The following is a 23,570-nucleotide window of genomic DNA, read 5'->3' as shown; positions in this document are numbered from 1 at the left end:
AATCATCTTACTGAAATAAGAAAGAGTTTTCAGGTTCCCAAGAGTGAACACTGCACAGTATAGGTGGCTGCTTTTTGTAAGAAACACATCAGCTATCATTTGAAAACTGACAGCCATCAGTTTTAAGAGCTAAACAGTTGTTAAATTATTTGATACCATCGGTGATGAAAACAGAGTCATACCTAAAAAGTATATAAATATTTTGATGGTAAAACTTTGTACTTTTTTCTGAAATCAACACAAACAAAAGCAGACAGAATATCAGGTCAAGTGATGATTAGTAAAATATTCATCAACTTTGAAAATTCTCATAAATGGAGCAAAATTAAATTTGCAGAACACAATATTAGTATCATTCCGTATATATATATGTGCATATATATTTGGCCATAAACACATGCATACATATATGTGTAACTATTTTTAATGAGACATTTTTGAGGTGACAAATGAAATGTATTCTACTTATAATTTTTTTAATAAAGAATCACATCAGTGTACAGAAGAAATAATAGTGCATTTCAAGTCCCTTACACAAACGACACCAGGTAAACTTGCTAGAGCACATGAGTTTTAAGTCATTAAGACCACCCAGAACTATGTCTTAGCTTACTTTAGCAATATAGCAAATGAGTCAAACACAAGGAAAATATGATAGAGTTTTATAAAAATAGAAATGTGACCTCTGCTTTGCTACTTTCTCTGTCCCTGTTTATTTCAGCCTACTATCCACAGTGGTTTCCTAACCACTTATTAAAAATTGAAAGGCAACAGCTATAAACTCTGAGAAACATGAGAAGCAACCCACTTACAGCAGACGTGGATTTTTTTTAATGTTGGCCTGGAGTTGCTGAAAACCATCTATCTCTTAAATCTCTCCAATTCTGATGGATAGTTGCTCGTACCACACCTGTCCCTATCAGTAATAACTGGAAACAGGATTTTGAAGTAAAAATGCATTCTTGCTACCTTGACAAGTATGGTTTTGTGTGAAAATTATTAGTAGTTAAATATCCTCCACTGTCTCTACTTCTCTTATGAAACAAACAAAACATGAGTTATCTATTAATACATAAGGAGTTCTTGAGCTTATAAATAACCCCAAGAATGAAAAAATCCCTATAAAAATGCTAATTCTACACTTAAACACACACATAATTTATAGATGAACTTTCAACCTAAACTTTTTTATCATAATGTTTATTCTTTAAAACCCTAATATTCAAATGACAATGAAATTATGATACATACAAATACTCAATAAAAAATGAAAAAGAATAAAGATTAACTAATATTAACCTACTAGGTAAGTATCAATATTCTAAAATAGAATGGAGGACATTTTAACTCTTAATAAGAATTTTTTTTCTAGAAAACACTTTCATTTGCTTTTTCTATTCCTTCCCTTTTTATCGTTTTGGCCTAAATAGCAAAGTATAGAAAACAGAAGAATTAATCTGATAAACTGTATTAATACCAATAACAAAAACACATATCTTTACCTGCTCCTATACAAGTAGAAGATACTGAATTTTCACTAGGAAAGCAATTTCGTAATATATCAAGAGATTTTTGTGGCCCTTTGTTCCACTGCTGCTGCCGTGTACTAAACCCCATCTATTTACTTTCTGTGTCTAACAGGAAAACTTATTTCTTTACATTAATTGCCCTTTGGATTTTGCACCTCTGAGGCTTCCATTCCTTTAACCAATATATTTGCCTTATGAAACAGGATCCTAGAAAGAATGGAGTATTGATGTTTGAAGCATGTGTAGTGTTCTAAATTTACTACAAGAAGTGAAAAGTAAATGAATTCTTCTCCCACCAAAGTCATGAAAGGACATGTCTAATAGTTCCAAAGCAGCCCTTTGTGATTTAGAGGGAGACTATCTGACCAGACTCCAGATAGGGCTGCACAGGTCCACCAGATTACTTTATAAAGTGATCACCTTTGGTAAGACCTCAGATAAATGAAGAGCTGAAAGGCCGCTCCCTCGGACCCATGAACTTGCACACGGCTTTCTCAGGTGACAGCTTCGGTTGTCTCGCCCATCTGAACATCTGCATGTATGTAACAAGGGAGAGCCAACATTCTTCATTTTTTAAAATGAAGAACAGAAAACCAAACTCATCTGGAGATTTGTTGTTGTTGTCATTTGGAAGTTCCACTTTTGTGTGGGTGACCAGTCCAGCAACACTGGAAACGGGTTTCAAACCCAGACAACTGGAATGAGGTGAATGATTGGTGAGAGTTTTGGAGAAGAGCAAATTCGTAAGGTTAAATCCAAGTAGTTTTTCATTATAAATAACCCTACATTTAACCAGTTTCTTTGTAATTCAACTATGATGAAAACCTAGTAAGATTATTTCTTATAGAATGACGAAATATAATGAAGTTGCAGAGTTTGATTATTTAGAAGAGTTTACCCATCCTAATTCCACATTATTTACCACTAGACACTTAATAGTCACCCAGCTCATTATTTCAAGCCCTGAGGATTATCCGACTTCAAAAACTTTAATTCTCAGAACTGGTCGTTCACAAATCTTTCACAGAAAAGAAAAATGCTATTTCCATTTAAAGCCATTAGTTCAAAATAAATAACACTCCCAAGAATACAGGTCCTGAATAACTAAAAATGGGTTCACTGTCATTTCCAATTCCTTTTGCATGCTTCTGAATTCACGGTCTTTATTCATTTGCATTCATACTAATAATTATCCTCAAAATTAGACTTCAAAATTCATTCTTTAGAAGTGGTGTTGGAACCACACACTTACAGTCTGTGATTTTTAGGGTCCTCTTGACTTCTCCACTTCCTGATCCCCCACAACCGTCTTCATCATCACAGTCCCCGCTGACCTGTTCAACCATGCCACCGCCACTGCCCGTCTGATGCTGCCACTTGTCGGGTCTGGGTGACCTACCCTGTAACAACTAAACATGGATACCAAAAACACGTATTAACAGCAAACCCAAATCACCTAAGAAAGAAACATATGTAGGAATTAGAACCATTTTCTGATGTGGATCTACTATGTTGGTGAGAACACCTGACCAAATCAAGTCAAGTTTTAAATAAAGTTTTAAATAAAAATTGAAACTACCAAAATCATCGTAAATAATGGGCAAGTTCTTACAGCTCTGAAGATCTACAATCTGCATATGAAATCAGTGATCAAGCTTGGGCTGAGGCTTTAGAAAGCAAGTAAACCAGGCTTCTTGCTCCTGGAGAGTTTGCCTGGAGACTCCTTTTGCTCTGAATTAACATGTTTATGCACAGTAAATCAAACTCCAGTACAGCACAAACTCCCTTCACAGTATATTGGCTGATACTGTTGTGCTGTGTTGTAAACCAAGAATCCAAAATTTCTCAAAACAGAGTAAAATTCTTCAAGAAAAGTTTCCATTAAAAATGTAGAATTTTGGGCATTTACATTTATAGCTTTAAACTTTCTTGGATCAAATGCATTGTCCACTGCCTATGGCACAGAACTGAACCTTAGAGCAAAAGACATAGATCCTACTTCCATTTCTACAAATCACTTATGAAATTTAACCAACTTCTTGGTTCTTGGCTCTCAAGCATTTCATTTACTTATATGAGCAAAATAGATGGAATAGTCAATTTCCCCTACAGCACAAGAGCTCTGGTAATATTTTTGAATAATATTGGAAATGCCTGAACCCCTTTTCAAGAAGGTGATGTTATGAATAATAGAATATTTTACTTAAAGCTAAGTCTGAGTAAAATTATTCAATAGATGACATATACCCCCATAAGGCAGTTTTGGAGAACACATGACCAAGCATGAGCACGAGAGGGTTCTGCTATATTATGAATGAAATGTACCCCTGCCAAATACTTAATGGGCATTTAAATTTTCAGGGTGCTTTCTGAAATATCAGGATTGTTACTGCTAAGAGATTTTCTAGATAATAGTATTGTTTAGCAGACAATAATGAAACACACAACCCAAGGATAATCTTTCAAATTGAAAAACATAGGTTGAAATATCCTCAGGACATCTAAGATGAACATGTTTAGCATTGAAAAAATACTTACATCAAAGCAACTGGACTTTGACAATTTATAAGCTTTCAAAATAAAAAATAACATTATGTCAAAAATAGTGAAATATTAAATTCTTTTTTTAATTTAAAAAAATTTAAAGATTTTATTTTATTTTATTTTATTTTATTTTATTTTATTTTATTTTTGTTTGAGAGAGACAGAGAGAGAACACAAGTGAGGGAAAGGGGTAGAAGGAGAGAGAGAAGCAGACTGCTCACTGAGCAGGGAGCCCGATGTGGGGCTCGATCCCAGGACCTGGAGATCCTAACCTGAGCAAAAGACAGATGCTGAACCAACTGAGCCACCCAGTGCCCCAAAATATTACAATTCTTCAAGATTAATTTTCTAACAAAAATGAAATGGTGAAACAATTTGATAATAATTTTAAAATTCTGGTCAGAACTTATTTCTATTTACTGTTATTTCCTAAATGAGTTACTAGGTGTTAATTTAAAAAGAGGTCTCCCTTGATTCTCAAGCATATTCCTCCAAACAAGAGTTTAATATTTCATAAGACACCACCTCACTGAGAAGACCATACCCCTAGGAAACAAGCTATCAGATTTTACCTTTTTTTTTACTTTTCATTTCCTCTGGCTTTTTACAGTACTTCTCACTCTTTTTCAAGCCCATGAGCATGTGATGTAATCATCATTTCTTATATCAACTCATCAAACGTATTCAAAATTCCATCTGACCCATACTTCCGGGTTCCCAATAATCCCGTCTCCCTCAGTGACCCTCAGGGTCAGTGTCTGTGTCCTCTCCATGAAAGTTCTGCCTTACAATGTTCATTTTCTTACTTCTCAATCATCACACTTCCACAAATGTTCATTTTCATTCTCACATTTATGGTAAAATTTGTCTTGCAAAAATCCCCAATACATTTCTAAACAACACAGCAAGATCCTTACTCAAATCCCACTTTTTTGGACTAAACTATTCTTATTTCGTCTTACCTTGATCATCTTTCTCCTCACACTTCCAAGAAAATAAAGATAAATGTTTCCATGAAGAGTGGAAACCTCTGTTCTTCCTTTGTAGTCTCTTTCTGGGAACCCATCCTAACAGACTGTGCTCTCACCTGTACACAAATCACACCCAAGTCTTTATCTCCAGCTCTTGTTATAATACTTCATCACTAAGCAGTAACTGGATCTAAAAATGTACTCTACTGCTTTGTATCTTAAAATAAACTTTCATCTCCACTCTCCATGTATCATTACAACTTCTCAACCCTTTATTGCAGGGGACATCAGTCTCTTCACCTACTACCACCATATTATATTCCCCATATCAGTGCTTTCACCACATCCTTTCTCTTCCTTAATGCTCCCTGTGGCACTTAACTGTCAAAAACTGTTCATTCCCAACATGTGTCCAGAGGAGAAATAGGGCAACAGTTGGACAAATCACAGAAAGTGATCCTATAGTAAAATGTCTGTGAAATTCCTACAGTGGTCCCTTCTTGATATCCACCAACTGGAGGCTCCTGAGAAACCTCACAGCAAGCCATCCTTGAAGAGTTGAGCATCGCCTTACATTTTCTAAATTTACATAAGCAAATTACCTCTTCCCTTCACTCAACACCTACTGACATGCATTTAGATATAAAGTCTAAAAAATGAAGTTCAAATTTTTGCTGAAAAATTTTGTTTTTGTTTCTGTTAATTGTGTCTAAATACAGTCCACTGGCACCCAAGTCCTGCCCTACAGCAGTCAGTTTGCTTTCCACAGGGAAATTGTGTGAATTTGTAGGTCTTCAATTTTGTTTGTGCTTGTTTTAGACTCTTCTCACTTCCAACTTTTATTTTCCCTCTACATAGAATCCCCCTTTCCTCTATTTCAACTCATCATATTATGCCTAACCCTCAAGTTCAAACTCAAATAACTCTTTTCCCACTCCATACCTATTTCTTGGATCTTTTGCAACTCTGTGTCCCATTCATGGGCACTTAATTAAGTTTCCTAAACATATGCCATGCCTTCCTGATTAATGGTTAATCTCCGAAAGATGAGACCCTGATTTCATCATTTTTATATTCCCAATCATGAACTAAAGGGATTTCTATATTACAGATGTTAAATAAATAAGTTTTGAGTCATTTGAAATTTGAAAGTAATTTATTAATTACTCTGTCTTCCACGTCCTTTAGATCTAACTTAGTAAAGTGCCTTCACTTTACTCTAGTCTTCAGAGGCTATGATATTCTAGAACAGTTTTTGGATTCATGGTTCTTGACTGGTGGATGAATTTATTTATTTATTCAATGACATGAATTGGGTACATATTAGACAACACATATATATTCTGAAGGCTATAATTCACATCAAAGGAGAAAACATAGCCTTAGTTCTTAAAAAAGTACTCAATATATAGTTCTTATTTCAGTCAGTCTTCATGAATATGTAATAAGGTAAAATTAATATAAAGGAAATAATGTGAAAATCAGGAAAAGAAAAACAGACTACAGGTTTCATATTGTGATATTCCTAACTTATTTTTCCTTTTAATCTTAAAAAGAAGTTAATCTCATTCCTGGGCTCCTGGAAGCATCTAAAAAGTTGTTTAAACAAAAAATCAACATTGAAGGATTATGCCAAGAAATACTTCCTCAAGATATTTATGCTTGCCATCAACAAACATAAGGGGATTCCAATTACCTTTTTAAATGAATATCTAGGAATAGGAATCTAGTGTCAAAAATTATGTATATAAAATATTCATTTTTTTCTAGAGTAGGCAGGGAACTTAAACTTCACGATTTGGGTCACCACGCAATGAAATCATCCTGGTTCTTTCCCAGGGAATCAGCTCTTTACAATCCTCTCCCTCTCCAATGCCTGGGAGGCAGCATGCAAATCACTCCCCCAGTGCTCTGTTGGCCCCGCCTCCACGGGCAAGTGTTATTTCTCATGCTATTCTTAAGTCACTTTTGAGAAATATACATAAGCTTCTCTTCTGTCAAAGAGGAGCCTTCCCCCACATGTCTTTAAGTAAAACAAAATAATTTCCACATGTGCCCATTTAAGGCAACACCCACAAATAAGATGACCGTACAGAATGATCATGAAGCCAATTTTATAATTAGCATATGAAAATTGGTCATGTTACAGTAGATACATTCATGCCACACACTGCATCAGATCTCTCTTCATCACATCCACGATAGTCGTCCCAGTTACTGATAAAATATAGAACGTGTTATAAGCATCGTTCAAAATTTACAACACTGAAAAATTTAACATTCCTTCTCTGGGTCTACATTCTCTGCATCTTTAAAAGATCAATGTGGAAGGCTTTGAGACGATTATTTGGACTTAATAAAGTGCTAACATATTGTGAGTGCTCCAGTAATGGTTAGTTATTTAGATCATTATTACCATTATAACCAGGAGGAGCTGATACCCATACCCCGACTCTGTCTTCGAAAAAGGGAACCCAGGTGTAAACATATTTCCCTTCATCCTCATCCTGTCTTGGCTCTGAGTCTGCCCAGTTGTAAAGATGTGGCATTTGAACCCCTGAACCTATTCCCTAGTCATGAAAGGTAGAAAGTTGATCGATACATACATATTTATAGAACACTTACAACAGAGGAAAGGGCATGATTCTGAGTCCCGCACATACATTAATTGTGTGCCTTTAAGCAAATCACTTAAGCCCATTAAAACTTATTTTATTCTACTGAATGCAAGGGAAAGCACTTTATATAGCGTAAGGCACTCTGCTCATTTACCGTGTCCCCTGCAAGATGCTGCATCCATAAAACTGAGAAATTAAGGGGCACCTGGGTGGCTCAGTGGGTTAAAGCCTCTGCCTTCAGCTCAGGTCATGATCCCAGGGTCCTGGGATTGAGCCCCACATCGGGCTCTCTGCTCTGCAGGGAGCTGCTTCCTCCTCTCTCTCTGCCTGCCTCTCTGCCTAGTTGTGATTTCTCTCTGTCAAATAAATAAAATATTTAAAAAAAAAAACTGAGAAATTAAATCAGGACAGTGAAAAAACCCACAACTTTTAAGGTGTTCCCCTTACCTCAATGCCATGTGGTTTGTGCAGTCAGCTGATTAGCTGAAAATAGTCAGTGCTGATGACTGATGCTTCCTGCTTCTGTTTAATTGGTTTAGGAAGCTCATTAGGTATGCTGTCTTGGAGGATGAGTTCGGTGGGTAGAATATCTGATGACTCTAAGGCAAATGTATTTCTTTCAGCTGGTGAATTAATCTCTCAATAGACTCAATTTGCTTTTTACTAACGGTCTGGCAATATCCCACAGTTGCAACATCCTTTCAAACACTTACAATAAAATCTGGCTAAAGATGGCTCACATACACAACATGTTTGCTGTGAAAGAGAAACGTATTCGTCAAAAATTTCCAAATGTGAAAGCAATTGAATGTGCCTCAAAATCCTATAGGCAGTGATGCATCTCTAAAATATTTCCCCCATCCCCTTACAACCATTTACACAGATATACAAGAAGTACATATGTATTTAAAAAGTATTAGTCGGGGCACCTGGGTGGCTCAGTGGGTTGGAGCCTCTGCTTTCGGCTCAGGTCATGGTCCCAGGGTCCTGGGATCGAGCCCCGCATCTGGCTCTCTGCTCAGCGGGGAGCCTGCTTCCATTCCTCTCTCTCTCTGGCTGCCTCTCTGCCTACCTGTGAACTCTCTCTGTCAAATAAATAAATAAAATCTTAAAAAAAAAAAATTGAAAAAATAAAAAAATAAATAAAAATTATTAGTCATCAGATACGTGCCTCTAGTCATCTATTCAAATGCAGACAGAGTAAAATCTGCTGTTTTATGATGGAGAATATTCAGGGTGAAAAATAAATGTTGACAGAAAAATTTCAAGCCAGAGAACTGAAGATACAGAAAAAAAATTACAATTATACTTCCACTTCATCATTAATAAGATATCTCTAAAGATCCATTTTAAGTACAGACTAAAAAAACCTCTTTGAATATATACATGAAAATATATACATATATATGAATTTAATTTTATTATAAAGCAGTTGGTATCTGCACTTTCATGCAGTTTAAGTGAAACTTACAGAGAAACGTATGGGAAATAGGAAAACAACGGAAGCTCATAACATTTTAAAATTGGAAATCTGATTCAAAATTCCTCATGATGTATTTTTAAAGTTATCGCTGTTGCATATTTCAAATGAGAACTTTAAAAAAATGCATTATATAATACGCTTTCTTTTCTGCAACTTAATTTCCCTTGCCCCAAACTTCCAATTTCACTCCCATCTAGCTCCTCACCCTTCCCATCCTTTTTTTAATCACCTCCTTTACTAACACTATTACAGTCATATTTTATAAATCTTTTTATACCAAACTTTCCCACTCTTCCTCTTTCAAATATAAAAAAATATATATATTAGGTTCAGGTAACATAACCACAAATCTCTAGATTCATATTATCAAAACCATCGAAACCGAAACAGACTATTCTACCCAAAAAGCCTAACACATTTTACAATATGTCATGTTATGTTAACGTTGACCAGACACAGAAGTCATTTCTGTAGGGTTTCTTGTCAGTGTTTGCTTTAAGTTTGAGCTTTCTGATCTCGGCTTCTGTTGCACCAGTAATTTGAAAGGTCACTGTTCTGTTGGCATTTAGTTTATGCAAGGCAGTCTGGCAATTTATAAAAGTCTTGTGATTTTGTAAATAGAATACTGAACTTAGAAAAGGCCTACTACATTCACTATCTGGCTTCTAATGCTGCAAAAAAAAATCATTTTTTCCTTGTTTCTGTATGAAAATTCTGTGTGTCCCTTTTCCACTGTGCTTACCTTCAATTCAGAAAATGGCTGGTTCCACTTTAGAGCTGTTGTACCAAAGCGACCAGGTATGTTTATAATTAATGTGTGTTGCACTCCAAACTCTACGTTTGACCTCACAGGAGAGTTTAAACTAAAAATTAATGAGTAAGTGCAGGAAAAAAATGGAAGTAGGGGTACAAACACAGCCTCAAAAACAGCTCAAAAAATTGGGGGACACTTTTTCCCCAAAACAGGAAATGTGCATGCCAAACGTTAGTGATTCTTAAGTGCCTTTCGTGAAACGTCTGCATGAAAACACTCTCAGGAACTGGAAAGAATTGGTGAAAAAGCAAAACACCTTTCTTACAAGACAACCTCAGAGTTCATAGTTGGAGTCTTCCATCAAAACACCAGAGCCTCCTACCAAAACATCCATGCTGAGTTAGCTGGACAGATACAGATCACAGCCACAATACGGAAGAAACAAGGACACTTTGTGACAAGCAGTGAGTGTGTAAGGGCCCTGTAGCAGGAGAATGGGAGAAGAAGGGGAGGAGGAGATTGGGACCTGTCAGTAAACTGAAAACATGCTAGATGTTCAATGAAATAAGTAGATGTGTAAAGCAAGTTTCTTGAAGTCAGACATTTCATTAGGCATAACATTTATATTCCCCCCCAAAGCCCCAAAAAAGGTGAGAATTATTTTCTTGATGTTACTATCCAATGTCCCACCTAATTTATTAATTTTCTAAATCATTATTGAGTAGCCACTTACATAGAAAAAATTACACTCCATATTGTCACTCACACATGTTATAGGACAGAAACCATCCAGATTTCTAGCTGTTCTAGATGAGTCTATGATTAAAATTAAAGGGCATCCTAAACCAGAAGAATCATATATTAAATAGTCTCATTTTTCCACTTTTCTTGGAAAAGTAGAAGAGTAAATTTATATTATTCATGATGTGGTATATTATTGGGAAGCAATTTGTTAACATGACGAAACCCTGTATCTCTGTAACTAGGTCTTCATATGGGTGAGAAATATTTAAATTCCCACCCAGGTGACACAGACTTTCATGTATATTTGCCCTAAATGCACAGTCATTTGAGCCCAGATGGCCTCAGGAAACTGCCTCTGCCCACTTTGGGTGTCACAGCAAGTGAAGGTACTAGTCACTTACTGCTCAGGACGTGCCTAGCCATTGCCTCGTTATCCCATACCAGCTTCCATGACACTACAGGGCACAACCACCAAATTTCCAAAATCAAAGATAGAACAAAGCTGAACATCTGCTCCTCCTGAGCAAACAAGGGAAAGTATCCCAAAACCTGGATGGATGAATGGATGGAAGAGGAATCCTGGATAACTGGCAGCTCACGAATCAACCACACTCTCTAGAAGGGAAGCGGGACCCAGACTATGAAGGCAGTTTTAACTTTACATGCACGTGCCCGTTAGTGATACACTATTAATTTTACATGTGTTCCTGAGTGGCTTTCTTTCCTCAATTTGTCTGCTAAATTTTGCTTTTTTCTCGGCTGAGTCATAAAGAAAAGGACTGATGGTGTCAGCACCTCAGTTATCTCTGTTGACAGAAAGACCATGTCCTTTCTGCGTAGAATGTGGGAATTAGCATTTTCCACTTATTTAGATTTTCCCTTGCCATTTCGTTTTATTATCTTAGTATATTTCCAGCAGGATTATACAACTTATGCCATTCCACTGATACGTCCCATGGTCACTGTCTTTAATGACTGGTCTTTGTAAGACTGATGTCATGAGAAACAGCAAAGGAAAAAAAAAATTAAAAGGAAGGAAAGAACGAAGGAAGGAAAGGAAGGAGGAAGGAGAACTTTAATTGGGAAACATGGTCAAGTCTAAGAGCTCCAGCTCAGAAAAGACTTTTATTTGTTAATTCGTCAAAATGTCCATTGCCTTTTTGAAAGAACTGTGACGGATGGCAAATTCATTTAAAACCTGGTTTTGGCAACTAAGCTAGATTGCCTTCACAGGCCAGCTGTGCAGACCTCATCCTCAAATGCTCTATTAAAACATTCTAGGGAAGATTCCTCTGAAGTTCCCCGGTCTATTAAAGGTTTACTTCCAAGGAGCTCATTCTGATCTCATTTAGTATGACACCCTTGTGTATGCCAGATGGTAACAAGAGTTAGAGCTTCACAAATGTCATTCTGATTTTCACCTTTGCCGTGAAATTCCCTTAATCTAGCTCTCTTTACATGAATTATGAAAATACGGACAAAGATACACCACATGAGGATTAAGGAAATGTGATTTTGCAAATATTCTAGAAATAATTTGAGAAAATTAGTAAAATGTAAGGTTGTGGTTGTCTTGGGGAGAAGAAAGGCAGGTGTTTGGGATTCTAAGCTAAATTCTGTTAACAATTTAAATGTGTGTCTTAAACAAACAAAAAAATTGATTTTTTTAAAAAGTAGAGTATAAAAAAGTATATGTATAGAAAAGTACAGAGTAGAGTATTAAAAAGTATATTTAAAAAGTAAATGAAACAAGATGGGATTGGGAGGGAGACAAACCATAAATGACTCTTAATCTCACAAAACAAACTGGGGGTTGCTGGGGAGGGAGAGGTGGGATTGGGAGAGGGGGAGGGGGCTATGGACATTGGGGAGGGGAGGCGAACCATAAGAGACTATGGACTCTGAAAAACAACCTGAGGGTTTTGAAGGGTCAGGGGTGGGAGGTTGGGGGAACAAGTGGGGGTAATAGGGAGGGCACGTTTTGCATGGAGCACTGGGTGTTGTGCAAAAACAATGAATACTGTTACGCTGAAAAAAATAAATAATAAAATTTAAAAAAAACTAAAAAAAAAAGTATATGTTTCTTCTAGGCTGATTTCTGTTTCTACAAAAATGAATTTTGAAGTTCTAAACCCAATAACCTCTGAACATGACTTTATTTGAAAAGTTTCTTTACAGAGGCAATGACATTAGAATGAGATCATGAGGGTGGATGCTAATCCCGTATGATCCGTGTCCTCATAAAAAGGGGACATTTGGACCCAGGGCCAGACATGAACAGAGTGAAGACTGTGTGAAGAGACAGTAGGAGAATGCACGTGAAGATAGTTGGAGGATGCACCTAGGAGCCAGAGATGCCACCGAGATTGCCAGCAAATCAGCAGAAGCTCAAACAGGGCACAAAACAGGTCCACAGCCCTCAGAGCGAACCCCCCTTCCTGACTCTTCAACGTCAGACTCCCAGCCTCCTGAACTCTCACACAATATGTCTGTTGTGTTAAGCCACTATTTGTGGTATCTTGTTACAAGAACCCTCACAAATCAATACAAAGATACAGACTAAGTAGTGTAAAAATTGTAAATGTAAAACTTCAAGGATTTTCGGGCACACTCGGCCACATGACCACCATCCTCAGGATACAGAACATTACCAGCATCTCAGGACCCTCCGTTATGCCTCATTTTCTTCTCCCTGGTGTCACACAATTCTGAGTTCCTCCACCACCACCAGTTTTTTGAGGAACTTTACATGAATGTAAGCATGTCTGTGATATTCCAGATGTAGAAGAAATTCATTCTTTTTAATTACTCAATTTTATTCTGTTGTTATCAGTGAACTGTAACCATTTCCCATTCTGTTGGTGGACAGTCGTACTATTTTGAGTGTCTAGATGTAAAAATACAGTGGCTGTGTAAATCTGGTAAATGTCTTTATGTCTTTTAGTGTAAAAAAAATAAAAATAAAAAGCAGTCCTATTTGTTGGGTATATGCCTAAAGGTGGAATCGTTAGATCATACAGGTGGGTATCGATGTTCAATGAAACTATATTTTTTTACTTATTTCCTCCTTCTCAATATTACTGTATAATTTATTAAAGTAGTATAGAGATCTTGAATATACAGGTCAGTGAGTTCTTGCATATTTATGCACACAAAAGTACAATTCAAATTAGAATATATTACATTATAAGCACCCCAGAAATCTACTATCTCAACTTGCAGCCACAATCAAAAGGTAATTCCTATTCTGACCCCTACTTACATAGATTCATTTGCCTGTTAATGAATTTCATAAAAGGAGTATCATGCAGTATATATGCTTTCACATATGACTTTATATTTAACATTATGTTTTAAACATTTATTATATTATTGTGCATGTGAATCGTTCATTCTTTTTTTTTTTAAAGATTTTATGTATTTATTTGTTTGACAGACAGAGATTACAAGTAGGCAGAGAGGCAGGCAGAGAGAGAGAGGGAAGCAGGCTCCCCACGGAGCAGAGAGCCCGATGTGGGGTTCGATCCCAGGACCCTGGGATCATGACCTGAGCCGAAGGCAGAGGCTTTAACCCACTGAGCCACCCAGGCACCCCAATAGTTCATTCTTTATTACTGTGTAGGGGTGAAAAAGTATTCTTTCTTTCTACCCTTTTAAGTCCTCAACTACAACCCCTGTAACAGAAGACAGATTAAAAAGAGAGAAGCATACAGGGTAACTTAATATAAGTTTTACATGAGCCAGGAGCCTTCATTAGGAAAAAGCAGTTAAACCTGAGTCTTTTAGTGGTAGGTTTGATGAAGAGCAGAAAATCATGGGAAAATGGGATAGGACAAAAGAGGATATGAGCTAAGTGGGGAAAAAGCAAGACTTGTCCATTCAGATTTCCCTAGGTGGTATGCCTAGTCTATGGAGATAAGGTTACTCCTTACTTCTGGTATAGGGAAAGCAGCTCCTATGTGAGATCTGCTTCAAAGGAAGTAGGAAAAGCCTTTCTGCACCTGCCCTTTCTCAAATTCCTTCAGCTCGAATAGTCAATGTGCCATGATGCCATATTTTGAGGTTGCACTTCCTGAACCCTGTTAATTACAATATAGGTACTCCATTTTATGAATGTACGGCAATTTATTTATTTAGCATTGGACAATTCATCTGTTTTCAATTTGGGGCTATGATAAGTAATGTACATGGAGTATTTACGTGCTTTTTGAATGGCTTAAGCATTCATTGACCTTGAGTATATACCTAGGAGTGGAATTGTTAAGACATAGGGCATATTAATATTTATCTTTTTTTAAAGATTTTATTTATTTATTTATTTGACAGAGTGAGACACAGCAAGGGAGGGAACATAAACAGGGGGAGTGGGAAAGGGAGAAGCAGGCTTCCCGCCAAGCAGGGAGCCTGATGCAGGGTTAAATCCCAGGACTCTGGGATCATGACCTGAGCCAAAGGCAGATGCTTAACGACTGAGACACCCAGTGTCTTTACCTTTATCATTTCTACAACAATATACAAACCATAAAAAAGTTAACTATTTAGTCACTCCCATTCATATCACATTTCAACATATATTATAAATTCCAGAAAACAATTCTTATATTTACCCTTCCTTCTCATGTCTAGTTCCTGGTAAATACTGATGATAAATTCCTTTTAATATCCTTGTCAGATTCTGGTGTCAATATATGCTTCTCACAGCAAATTTGGAAGCATTTTCTCTCTTGTGTGTATTTCCCGAAAGTGCTTGTATAAGATTAATCTTATTCATTCCTTAAATTTTTAGAAGAATTTACTGGATAATTCATCTGTGCTTGAAATATGTACATGAAGAGCACACACATGTACACAAAAAATGTGATTATAGATACGGTTTCTCTAATAGATACAGAGCTCATTCCAATTCTCAAATTTTCTTCTCATGCCAATATTTTAAGGTTTGTTTTCAATGAATTCATTGTGTCGTGCAGTTTCATACTTCTATCAAGACCATTTTTCCTTAGCCTGAAGAAATGCAGTATTTCTTGTAGTTCAGGTCTGCTAGTTAAGCATTCACTCAATGTTTATTTGAAGAAATATATTTTATTCTGCCTCATTTACATGTATATTCTCACTGGTTATAGAATTTTAGGTTGGCACAATTTCCCCCTCAGCATCTTAAAGACGCCATTCCACTGTCTTTAGTTTCTGTTGAAAATCTTCTTTTGGCTTTTTCACTTGCTTTTAAGAGTTTCATTTTGTCTTGGTTCAAGAATTTGATGATTGTCTTCCTACTTATGGTTCTCTTTGTATTATGTTGCTTCGGTTTTGTTGAGCTTCTTAGAAGTGGATGTATTTCCTTTATCAGTTTTACAAAATTCTTAACCAATTACTCTTCAAAGATTTCTTCTTTCTTCCTTCCTCTCACCTTTCTTGGTCTCTAGTTACAGGTATATTAGACATTTCGACTGTGGCCCATGTCTCTTAGGCTCTGTTCTGCTTTACCTAATTTATGTGTTTCAGTTTAGATTAATTCTGTGGATCTCTCTTCAGGTTCACTTATTTGGGTTTTATTTTATTTACTCTGATTTAAGTCCATTAGTGATTTAAGGGGCACGTGGGTGACTCAGTGGGTTAGGCATCTGACTCTTGCTTTTGGCTCAGGTCATGATCTCAGGGTGGTAGGATTGAGCCCCATGTTGGGCTCTGTGTTGGGCATAGAGCCTGCTTAAGATTCTCTCTCTCCTTCCACCCCCAACCCCACTCGTGAGCATATGGGTGCACATACACTCTCTCTCCTAAAAACAAAAACAAAAACAACCTATTCATTGATTTGAGTTCAATTATTGGGTTTTTGGTTTTAAAATGTCTACCTGATTTTTTTTAAAAAGATTTTATTTAGTTATTTATGTATTTATTTATTTGCCAGAGAGAGAGAGAGATCATAAGTAAGCAGAGCATCAGGCAGAGAGAGAGGGGGATGCAGGCTCCCTGCTGAGCAGAGATCCCAACATGGGGCTCCATCCCAGGACCCTGGGATCATGACCTGAGCCGAAGGCAGAGGCTTAACCCCCTGAGCCACCCAGGCGCCCCTGATTTTTTATATACATTCAAATTCTTTGCTAAAATTTCCAACTTTTCATCCTGTTTACATTTATTTTATTACCATGTTAGCAACAACCAGCTTTCAGGGATATTGAGCTTAGCTCTTTACTACCTTACTCCACTGCAGCCTCAAGATCTGAGAAATGTCTGGGGTGAGGTAATGGGGGTTGGCCATGAGTTTGTGGCAAACCCTTCCCTTTCAATAATTTTATCTCTTGACCACTGTGAGATCCTGGAAGATTTCATTGTGCCTTTTAGAATGCCCTATGATAATCCCTCAGCCTCACATAAAGCCCAAGAACTCAGCAGATGTGTTATATGGAAAATAAATCACAGGTGCCACTGCTTACATTACCCCAAGATTAATCTGGGCAGGAGCAGTCCTCAGCCTCTACCTACAGTCAGAAAAGGTATCCAGAGAAATAAACATTGGCAATCATCAGTTCACAGGGGAAGGTTTCTACAGTCAAAAAATTCTAGCTGTTCTAGTCCTTTTTGTTGTCTTGGTTGTCTTTAAAATTATAATTTTATAATTTATTTGCCTTTTAATTATTGCAACAGTTCTTTTGGTCTTTACTGACCTATATGTCATACTTGCATTCACTTTCCTTTTAGTACTTTGTTATCACACAGCCTTTTAAATTTTTCCCCAAAGCATCTTAATATTCATAAAAAAGTCATGAAATTTTTGCAGAAATGAATATTCTGAAAATAAATATAAACTTCTAAGTCATGTTATGTTTTTTTACATGCTCACCTTCGGAATCAATGACCTACCCAAAATTGCTTCTCAAATTAAAAACGAATCTGGGAATTGCCCAAAAAGGATTTAAGATGGCTGCTCTAGAGAGAGGTCTTGTTAGTGGGACTCTGAAGTCTGACAGAAATAAAAATAGAAATGTCTTGTTGTTATAATGACCCTTCAGGTATATATTATTGACGTACCTACTCTCCATCTTGAGGAGCTGAACATTGTATATATAGAAATACACCCCGAGCCATAGAGAGGAAGTAGATTTCAATGAACATGTTCTGAGGATGTAGCTTAGAAGGTGACAATAGCATCTTGCTTTTGGGTTAGTTGGCCAAATGTAACTCAATTGCGTGATACATAAATCCTCTCTGTCCCTGGAGAGAACTCTGGGATGACTTAGGTGTCACTGGAGAAATTATCAGGAATACTACCATGAACCATCCTCTTTCTGTGGCGCTGAGTAAGTACTTCACTTCAGCCTGGAGGGCTCAGTTTAAAGGAGGAAGAAACAATAAACACATAAACCCTGAGAACCATTTTGGAATGAATGACAGACAGGGATGTCAGCATCTATTATCAAAAGACCCGGAGGAAATCGGGAACATGAGGGTAGAACTGAGTGAGTCAATATTCCATAAATTTTTAAAGAAGGTAAATATTGGAGAAGAGGAAGATTGATCCAAGAAACTTCCCTTCACCTGCTATAGTAAAGCATCCATCAGGTGGAGCACGGACAAATGAAAACCTGAGTACCTCCAAATTCAGTTTCATTCCATCATAGAGTAAAAATTTTGTTGGACCTTCAGATTAGCCCAAATAACTTTCTGGCCTGGTGAATTTGCCAAAGAGAACATTCTGCAGAGTTCTTGGGGGGGGGTCTTTGTTCCCCACTTTAAAGTTACAAAAGTAGCTTGTGATATAAATAATTCATTCTCATTATACACTTTTAGGCAATACAGAAAACCTTCTACAGTTCAGTAAAACCTTTATACATTTAAACTTTAAGTATCCAATACAGTGTTTTTACCAGCATCTACCTGGCATTTTACCCACATCTCTACATGGGGTGAATATTCTTAAATAGCCAAAACCTACTTTGAAGTCTGGTGTTTGGATGCTTAGAATTCAAGAATATTAATCTGTGACCTACTGAACCCTGAACACCATTATGTTCACTTCTAGTTCTTGAACATCATTTCATAGAACCTCGTTTCGTTGTATTAGTAGATAATTTAAACATCAAAAATGTCTGGCCAGGGGCACCTGGGTGGCTCAGTGGGTTAAAGCCTCTGCCCTTGGCTCAGGTCATGATCCCAGGGTCGTGGGATCGAGCCCCACATCGGGCTCTCTGCTCCGCGGGGAGTCTGCTTCCTCCTCTCTCTCTACCTGCCTCTCTTCCTAATCGTGATTTCTTCTGTCAAATAAATAAAAAATAAAAAAATTTTAAAAAATGTCTGGCAAAAAAAAATCATAAAATATATATAATATAAATATTACATATATAATCTCGATATAATGTAAATCATATATATTATGATTATATATAATATATAAATATGCAATATATATTATGATATATAATATATAAATATATTATATATATTGTTTTACCCCATGTAATGTTTCATACTAGAAAAGCTAATATTTTCACTTAAAAATTAAGTATTAGTATCTTTTATGCCAGAAGTAGCATGAGAACTGTTTATTTCTGGCACAAACTGGCTTGCTTTTGATACTGCTCTCATGTCCTAAGTGTTCTCTCTCTTCCATGAATTCTGTGTCCCATCATTTTTTAGCTCTTCACACAAGCTTTCCTGGAAGATGTAATTTCCCCTTCCTTGGATCATAATAACTTTCTCCAATCATATTGTTACTCCCTCTGCAGTTGATTTGATGCAAACATCCAGGGAGAGGGGGAAGACCAGTGATTAAAACATACTTAAAGGTTGGGGCACCTGGGTGGCTCAGTGGATTAAGCCGCTGCCTTCGGCTCAGGTCATGATCTTAGGGTCCTGGGATCGAGCCCCATGTCGGGCTCTCTGCTCTGTAGGGAGCCTGCTTCCTCCTCTCTCTCTGCCTGCCTCTCTGCCTACTTGTGATCTCTCTCTGTCAAATAAATAAAAATAAAATCTTAAAAAATAAAATAAATTTAAAAAAAAAACATGCTTAAGGGCTAGATGGAAAGAAGATTTATCCCTCCAAAACTGCACTGAAATATAAAGGGAGGAGAGCACCCATTCAAAGCTCTGTGGGCACCATCCCTGACTCCTATAATATACTGTCAGTTATAGCTCTATGCCAGTAGGGTAGCAACAATAGAAATAAGAAGGAAGTGTGTGTGTGCGTGTGTGTGTGTGCGTGTGTGTGATGGCAGCCGTTTGAATGCAGTCATCTGAGTGCCCAACAGGGAGGGATTCGTTTCCAATCCCACTCACAGGCCAGCTGGCAGGATTTCGTTCCTTGACACCTGTTGGACTGAAGACTCCCTTGATTTTGCACAACACAAGCCTCTCCATAAAGCATCTTACAACATGGCAGCACCCTTTATCATAGCAAGTAAGAGGGCAGGAGAAAGTGCCAGCAAGAGGGGGAGAGGACCAGCTAGATGTAAGTCTGAGTGTTTTGTAACCAAATCCTGGAAGTAACAGCCCACTACTTTTGTTATATTCTATTCATCAGATGCAAGAAATGAGGTCTGACCTACACCCAAGAAGAGGAGATCACTCATAGACATGAGAACTGAGAGATGGGATCACTGAGAGCTGTATCAGAAACTGCCTATGACGCCATCCCAGATAATTACCACTTTTCTGCCACTATGCTATTTTTCTTCAGAAAAATAAAGTTCTAGAAAAATGGTCTAGAATTAAATTAAATTAAATTAATGGTCTCTATATGCTGCTCCACACCCACAGAGTTATATATAAATGTAGCAGTTTTTCCTCTTTCTTACCACCAGACTCCAGTGTGCTTCACCCACGCAGCAGAGACCCTCTGTGTCTGCCCAAGCCAGACTCTTCAGAATCTGTACATTATTGACATGATGGTGACGATTTTTACCCATTCTGGAAAGCCAGTCAATTTTCCACATTCCCCATTCTCAACTCTCAAGAGTGTTGATTGCTTTCCACACCTAATCTTTTCTTCTCCTTGTCAACTGCGCTTCTGCGGCAACATTACCCCTGCCTACACTTTCTTTCTTCTTTTGGCAAAGTCTTTTTCTCCATCCTCATGCAATTTTAAGCAAAAAATATTCTAGGAATGCATGTTCCTGAACAGTGTGACCTGACTGCTCACATCAGTTGTAACATCCAACTCTTTTTAGTTCTTCTCTTTTTCTCGGTTGAGCTCAAGAATGATTCTACACCATCTCATCTCATAAAGAGAAATGAGATGGAGGGACAGATAATTCTAGAAGACCATTCTAAGAATCGCTAAGACTTTATTAAATAGTTTCTATCATTCTTTGGATGTTTACTTATATTGTTTATATTTTCCCTTAAGATTTCAATTTTGATAAGTAAATGGTATTTATTAGGACACTGTGTTCTAGGAACTGGAGAAACAATACTTAATAAAAACAAAAACCTATACCATGAGGATTTTCTAGTATTACTATCTTAATAATATGCAAACATAATGCCATTTGTTTCTAAAAATAATAATTTGAAAGATGTTCAGTGAAGGAAGAGAAGCTTTCTTGGAAAAGGTACAAACAAGATTATTTAAAACAAAATTAAGAAAATAATATTTCATAGTTTATGTTTTGAATTAATTTTTAAAAATCTCTTTCTAAATATATGTTTGGAAGGCAAATATATAAATTTTAATCATTTTTATTCATTGGAAAAGTGTAGGGTTTCATAAATTTTGCCAATAAACTTCCCTGACCTTTATAAATTCCCCTTTTTTCCCTTGTTTACAATCTTACTGAGCTATAAAGGTGTAACCATTAACCAATCAAAACGAATACTAAAAGGTCAGTGCATTGCATATAATATAGTTGCTTTTCAAAACATGTGTAAGGCATTCAAATTCTGGCACATTTTTGCAAGTCCAAACTTGTAAAGTAAATCCATGATGACATAAATGAGACCCAGGCTCCTGGTAAAACCTGTAATAAACATGAGAAAAAAGTCTAGCTTCCTGTCTCTCCTTTCTTATTTTCATAAATTTTGTCTCCAAATTTCTAGTAAGTATGTACAGAAAGGACATGAAATAATGTTATGGATGTCATAAACAGTAACAATCTAGCAAATATTTTCTAGGCTGCAAATTTCAATTTAAGAAATTCCCTAGATGTACAAATTAGCACCTGCACGTATTTTGGAACTATGCGTGGGTTTCATAATTTCCTAATGGCAGCTATGAATTTTATCAGTTATCATAAATAAGTGATAATTATAAGAGGGCATTTTGATTTCAGAAACTGCCCCAATGTGTGACCTAAAGAAGGCCAGTCGCAAAGGTAAATATTTCTTTTCTGCATGATCAACCTGACTTTTCTTCAATTTCTTTACAGTATACATATTGTATAATTTCTTTATAGTTTGTATCTTCAGTGTGTCCAGCAGAACAAGGAAATAATTTGTGAATTTTAACACCTTTGTTAAAATTGTTTTTCTTATTGCCAACATATTTTGACCATTCTGAAGAGGGAAAAAAAAGAAGGTTTTGTCTCTTTAGGAACATATGTAAGCAATAAAATTAGTTAGGTAAACATGGAAGAAAAAAATAGACTGACCTGTTGATTATGAGAAGGCCAAAACCAAAGTCTACCAGTAACATTAAAGCTATTGAAACCTCATAGAAGCAACCGATGCTGTTTCTATTCTGAATGGAAGGTGAGGTCATGGAGAGACTGCCTACATGGCCTCATTTATGGAAAAGTTTTAAGAAGTTGGAAAAACTATGAGACAAGCAGGTATGTATGATGGTTTGGAAATGAAACCATATACAGAAAGTATGTTATAAGGTGTTAGGATAAGCACCTAATTAAGAGCCTACAGGCTGGAGCAAGAGGACACAGACTAGGAACTGGATTTTCACACCTCCATGGCTCTAAGAAGAAACTGAAGGCAGCATCTTTCAGATGTTTTAGGCTTTGGGGCCCTTTAGAGGCCCAGAAGACTGTGGTTGCTAAAAGCAAAAGACCCAGACCTTGATCAAGTAATGGGGCTGTTTTTTAAAAACCCAATAGACTTCACTGTGAGCCCCAGGTAAACTGTCACCCTCAAGACAAAGGGCGCCTCAGTTAGAGAGTGAAGAAGTGATGGGATAAAGGGTACAGCATAGGGGATATAGTAAATGATATTGTAATAGCAATGATGCTGTAATAGCAATGATAATATAATACATTACAAAGGTAACAAATTGCCATGATATCCTATGGTGTATACTTGAATCACCATGGTTGAATCACTGTGTTGCACATCTGAAACTAAGGAAATAGTGTGTGTCAACCACACTCAAAAATAAATAAAAAAATAAAACTTTTCACTAGGAAAAAAGACAAAGGACACTTCAAAATGCTTAAGCCTCCAGTTTCTCCAAAGATTGTTACAATTTCCTTTTAAAACTACTGTGTCAGAGAAAGTAATTACTGCTTGATCTGCATTTGCATAACTACATTAAAAGTTACCTTCCTATAAAAATCCTGTGATATTTGGAATATTGTTGCTATCACAGGACCAATGTCACAAAATTTTTATGACATGTTCTAACAAAGGCTGAAATGGGTTCACTTCTTCTCTGCTTTGATTGGATTCTAATTATAGACATGATTCTAATTCAAGCCCTCAATTCTCATTCTAAAATTTTTCTGTATTTACTTTTATTAGTAAATAGAGTGGCAACTTCCTCATATTTCAGCAAACTTTCCAGAAAAGCCTCACTCTATACTTAGCCAAAATACCATTAAAAACACTGCTGTAAATGTGTTAAGAATGGGAGAAATGGACCTCAACTACCTAAAAACTGTGAGGGCTTTCTGGAAGTCTGAGGATGAGTTCCCGCCTGGTGGCTTAGTTGGCAGAAAGGGACCCACAGCTCTGAATACACACAATGCTAGCATGAGGCAGTTTTTTAAC

The 23,570-nt window shown here is 36.8% G+C and overlaps 1 protein-coding gene across 1 annotated transcript in view; it reads right to left on the bottom strand.

The window, feature by feature from the left end:
• The window catches only part of GPC5 (glypican 5), a 1,459,668-nt gene that overhangs the window by 762,937 nt on the left and 673,161 nt on the right, over window positions 1-23,570 (bottom strand). Inside the window, exon 7 of the mRNA XM_046028120.1 lies at window positions 2,782-2,938. Within this exon, the coding sequence (XP_045884076.1) occupies window positions 2,782-2,938 (157 nt within the window). The remainder of the gene's footprint in view (window positions 1-2,781; window positions 2,939-23,570) is intronic.

Source organism: Meles meles, chromosome 14, assembly GCF_922984935.1.
Source record: "Meles meles chromosome 14, mMelMel3.1 paternal haplotype, whole genome shotgun sequence".
In the NCBI taxonomy this organism is placed as follows: Eukaryota; Metazoa; Chordata; class Mammalia; order Carnivora; family Mustelidae; genus Meles; species Meles meles.
The sequence above is the reverse complement of the archived record's forward strand: the minus strand, read 5'-3'. Positions and strand labels throughout refer to the sequence as shown.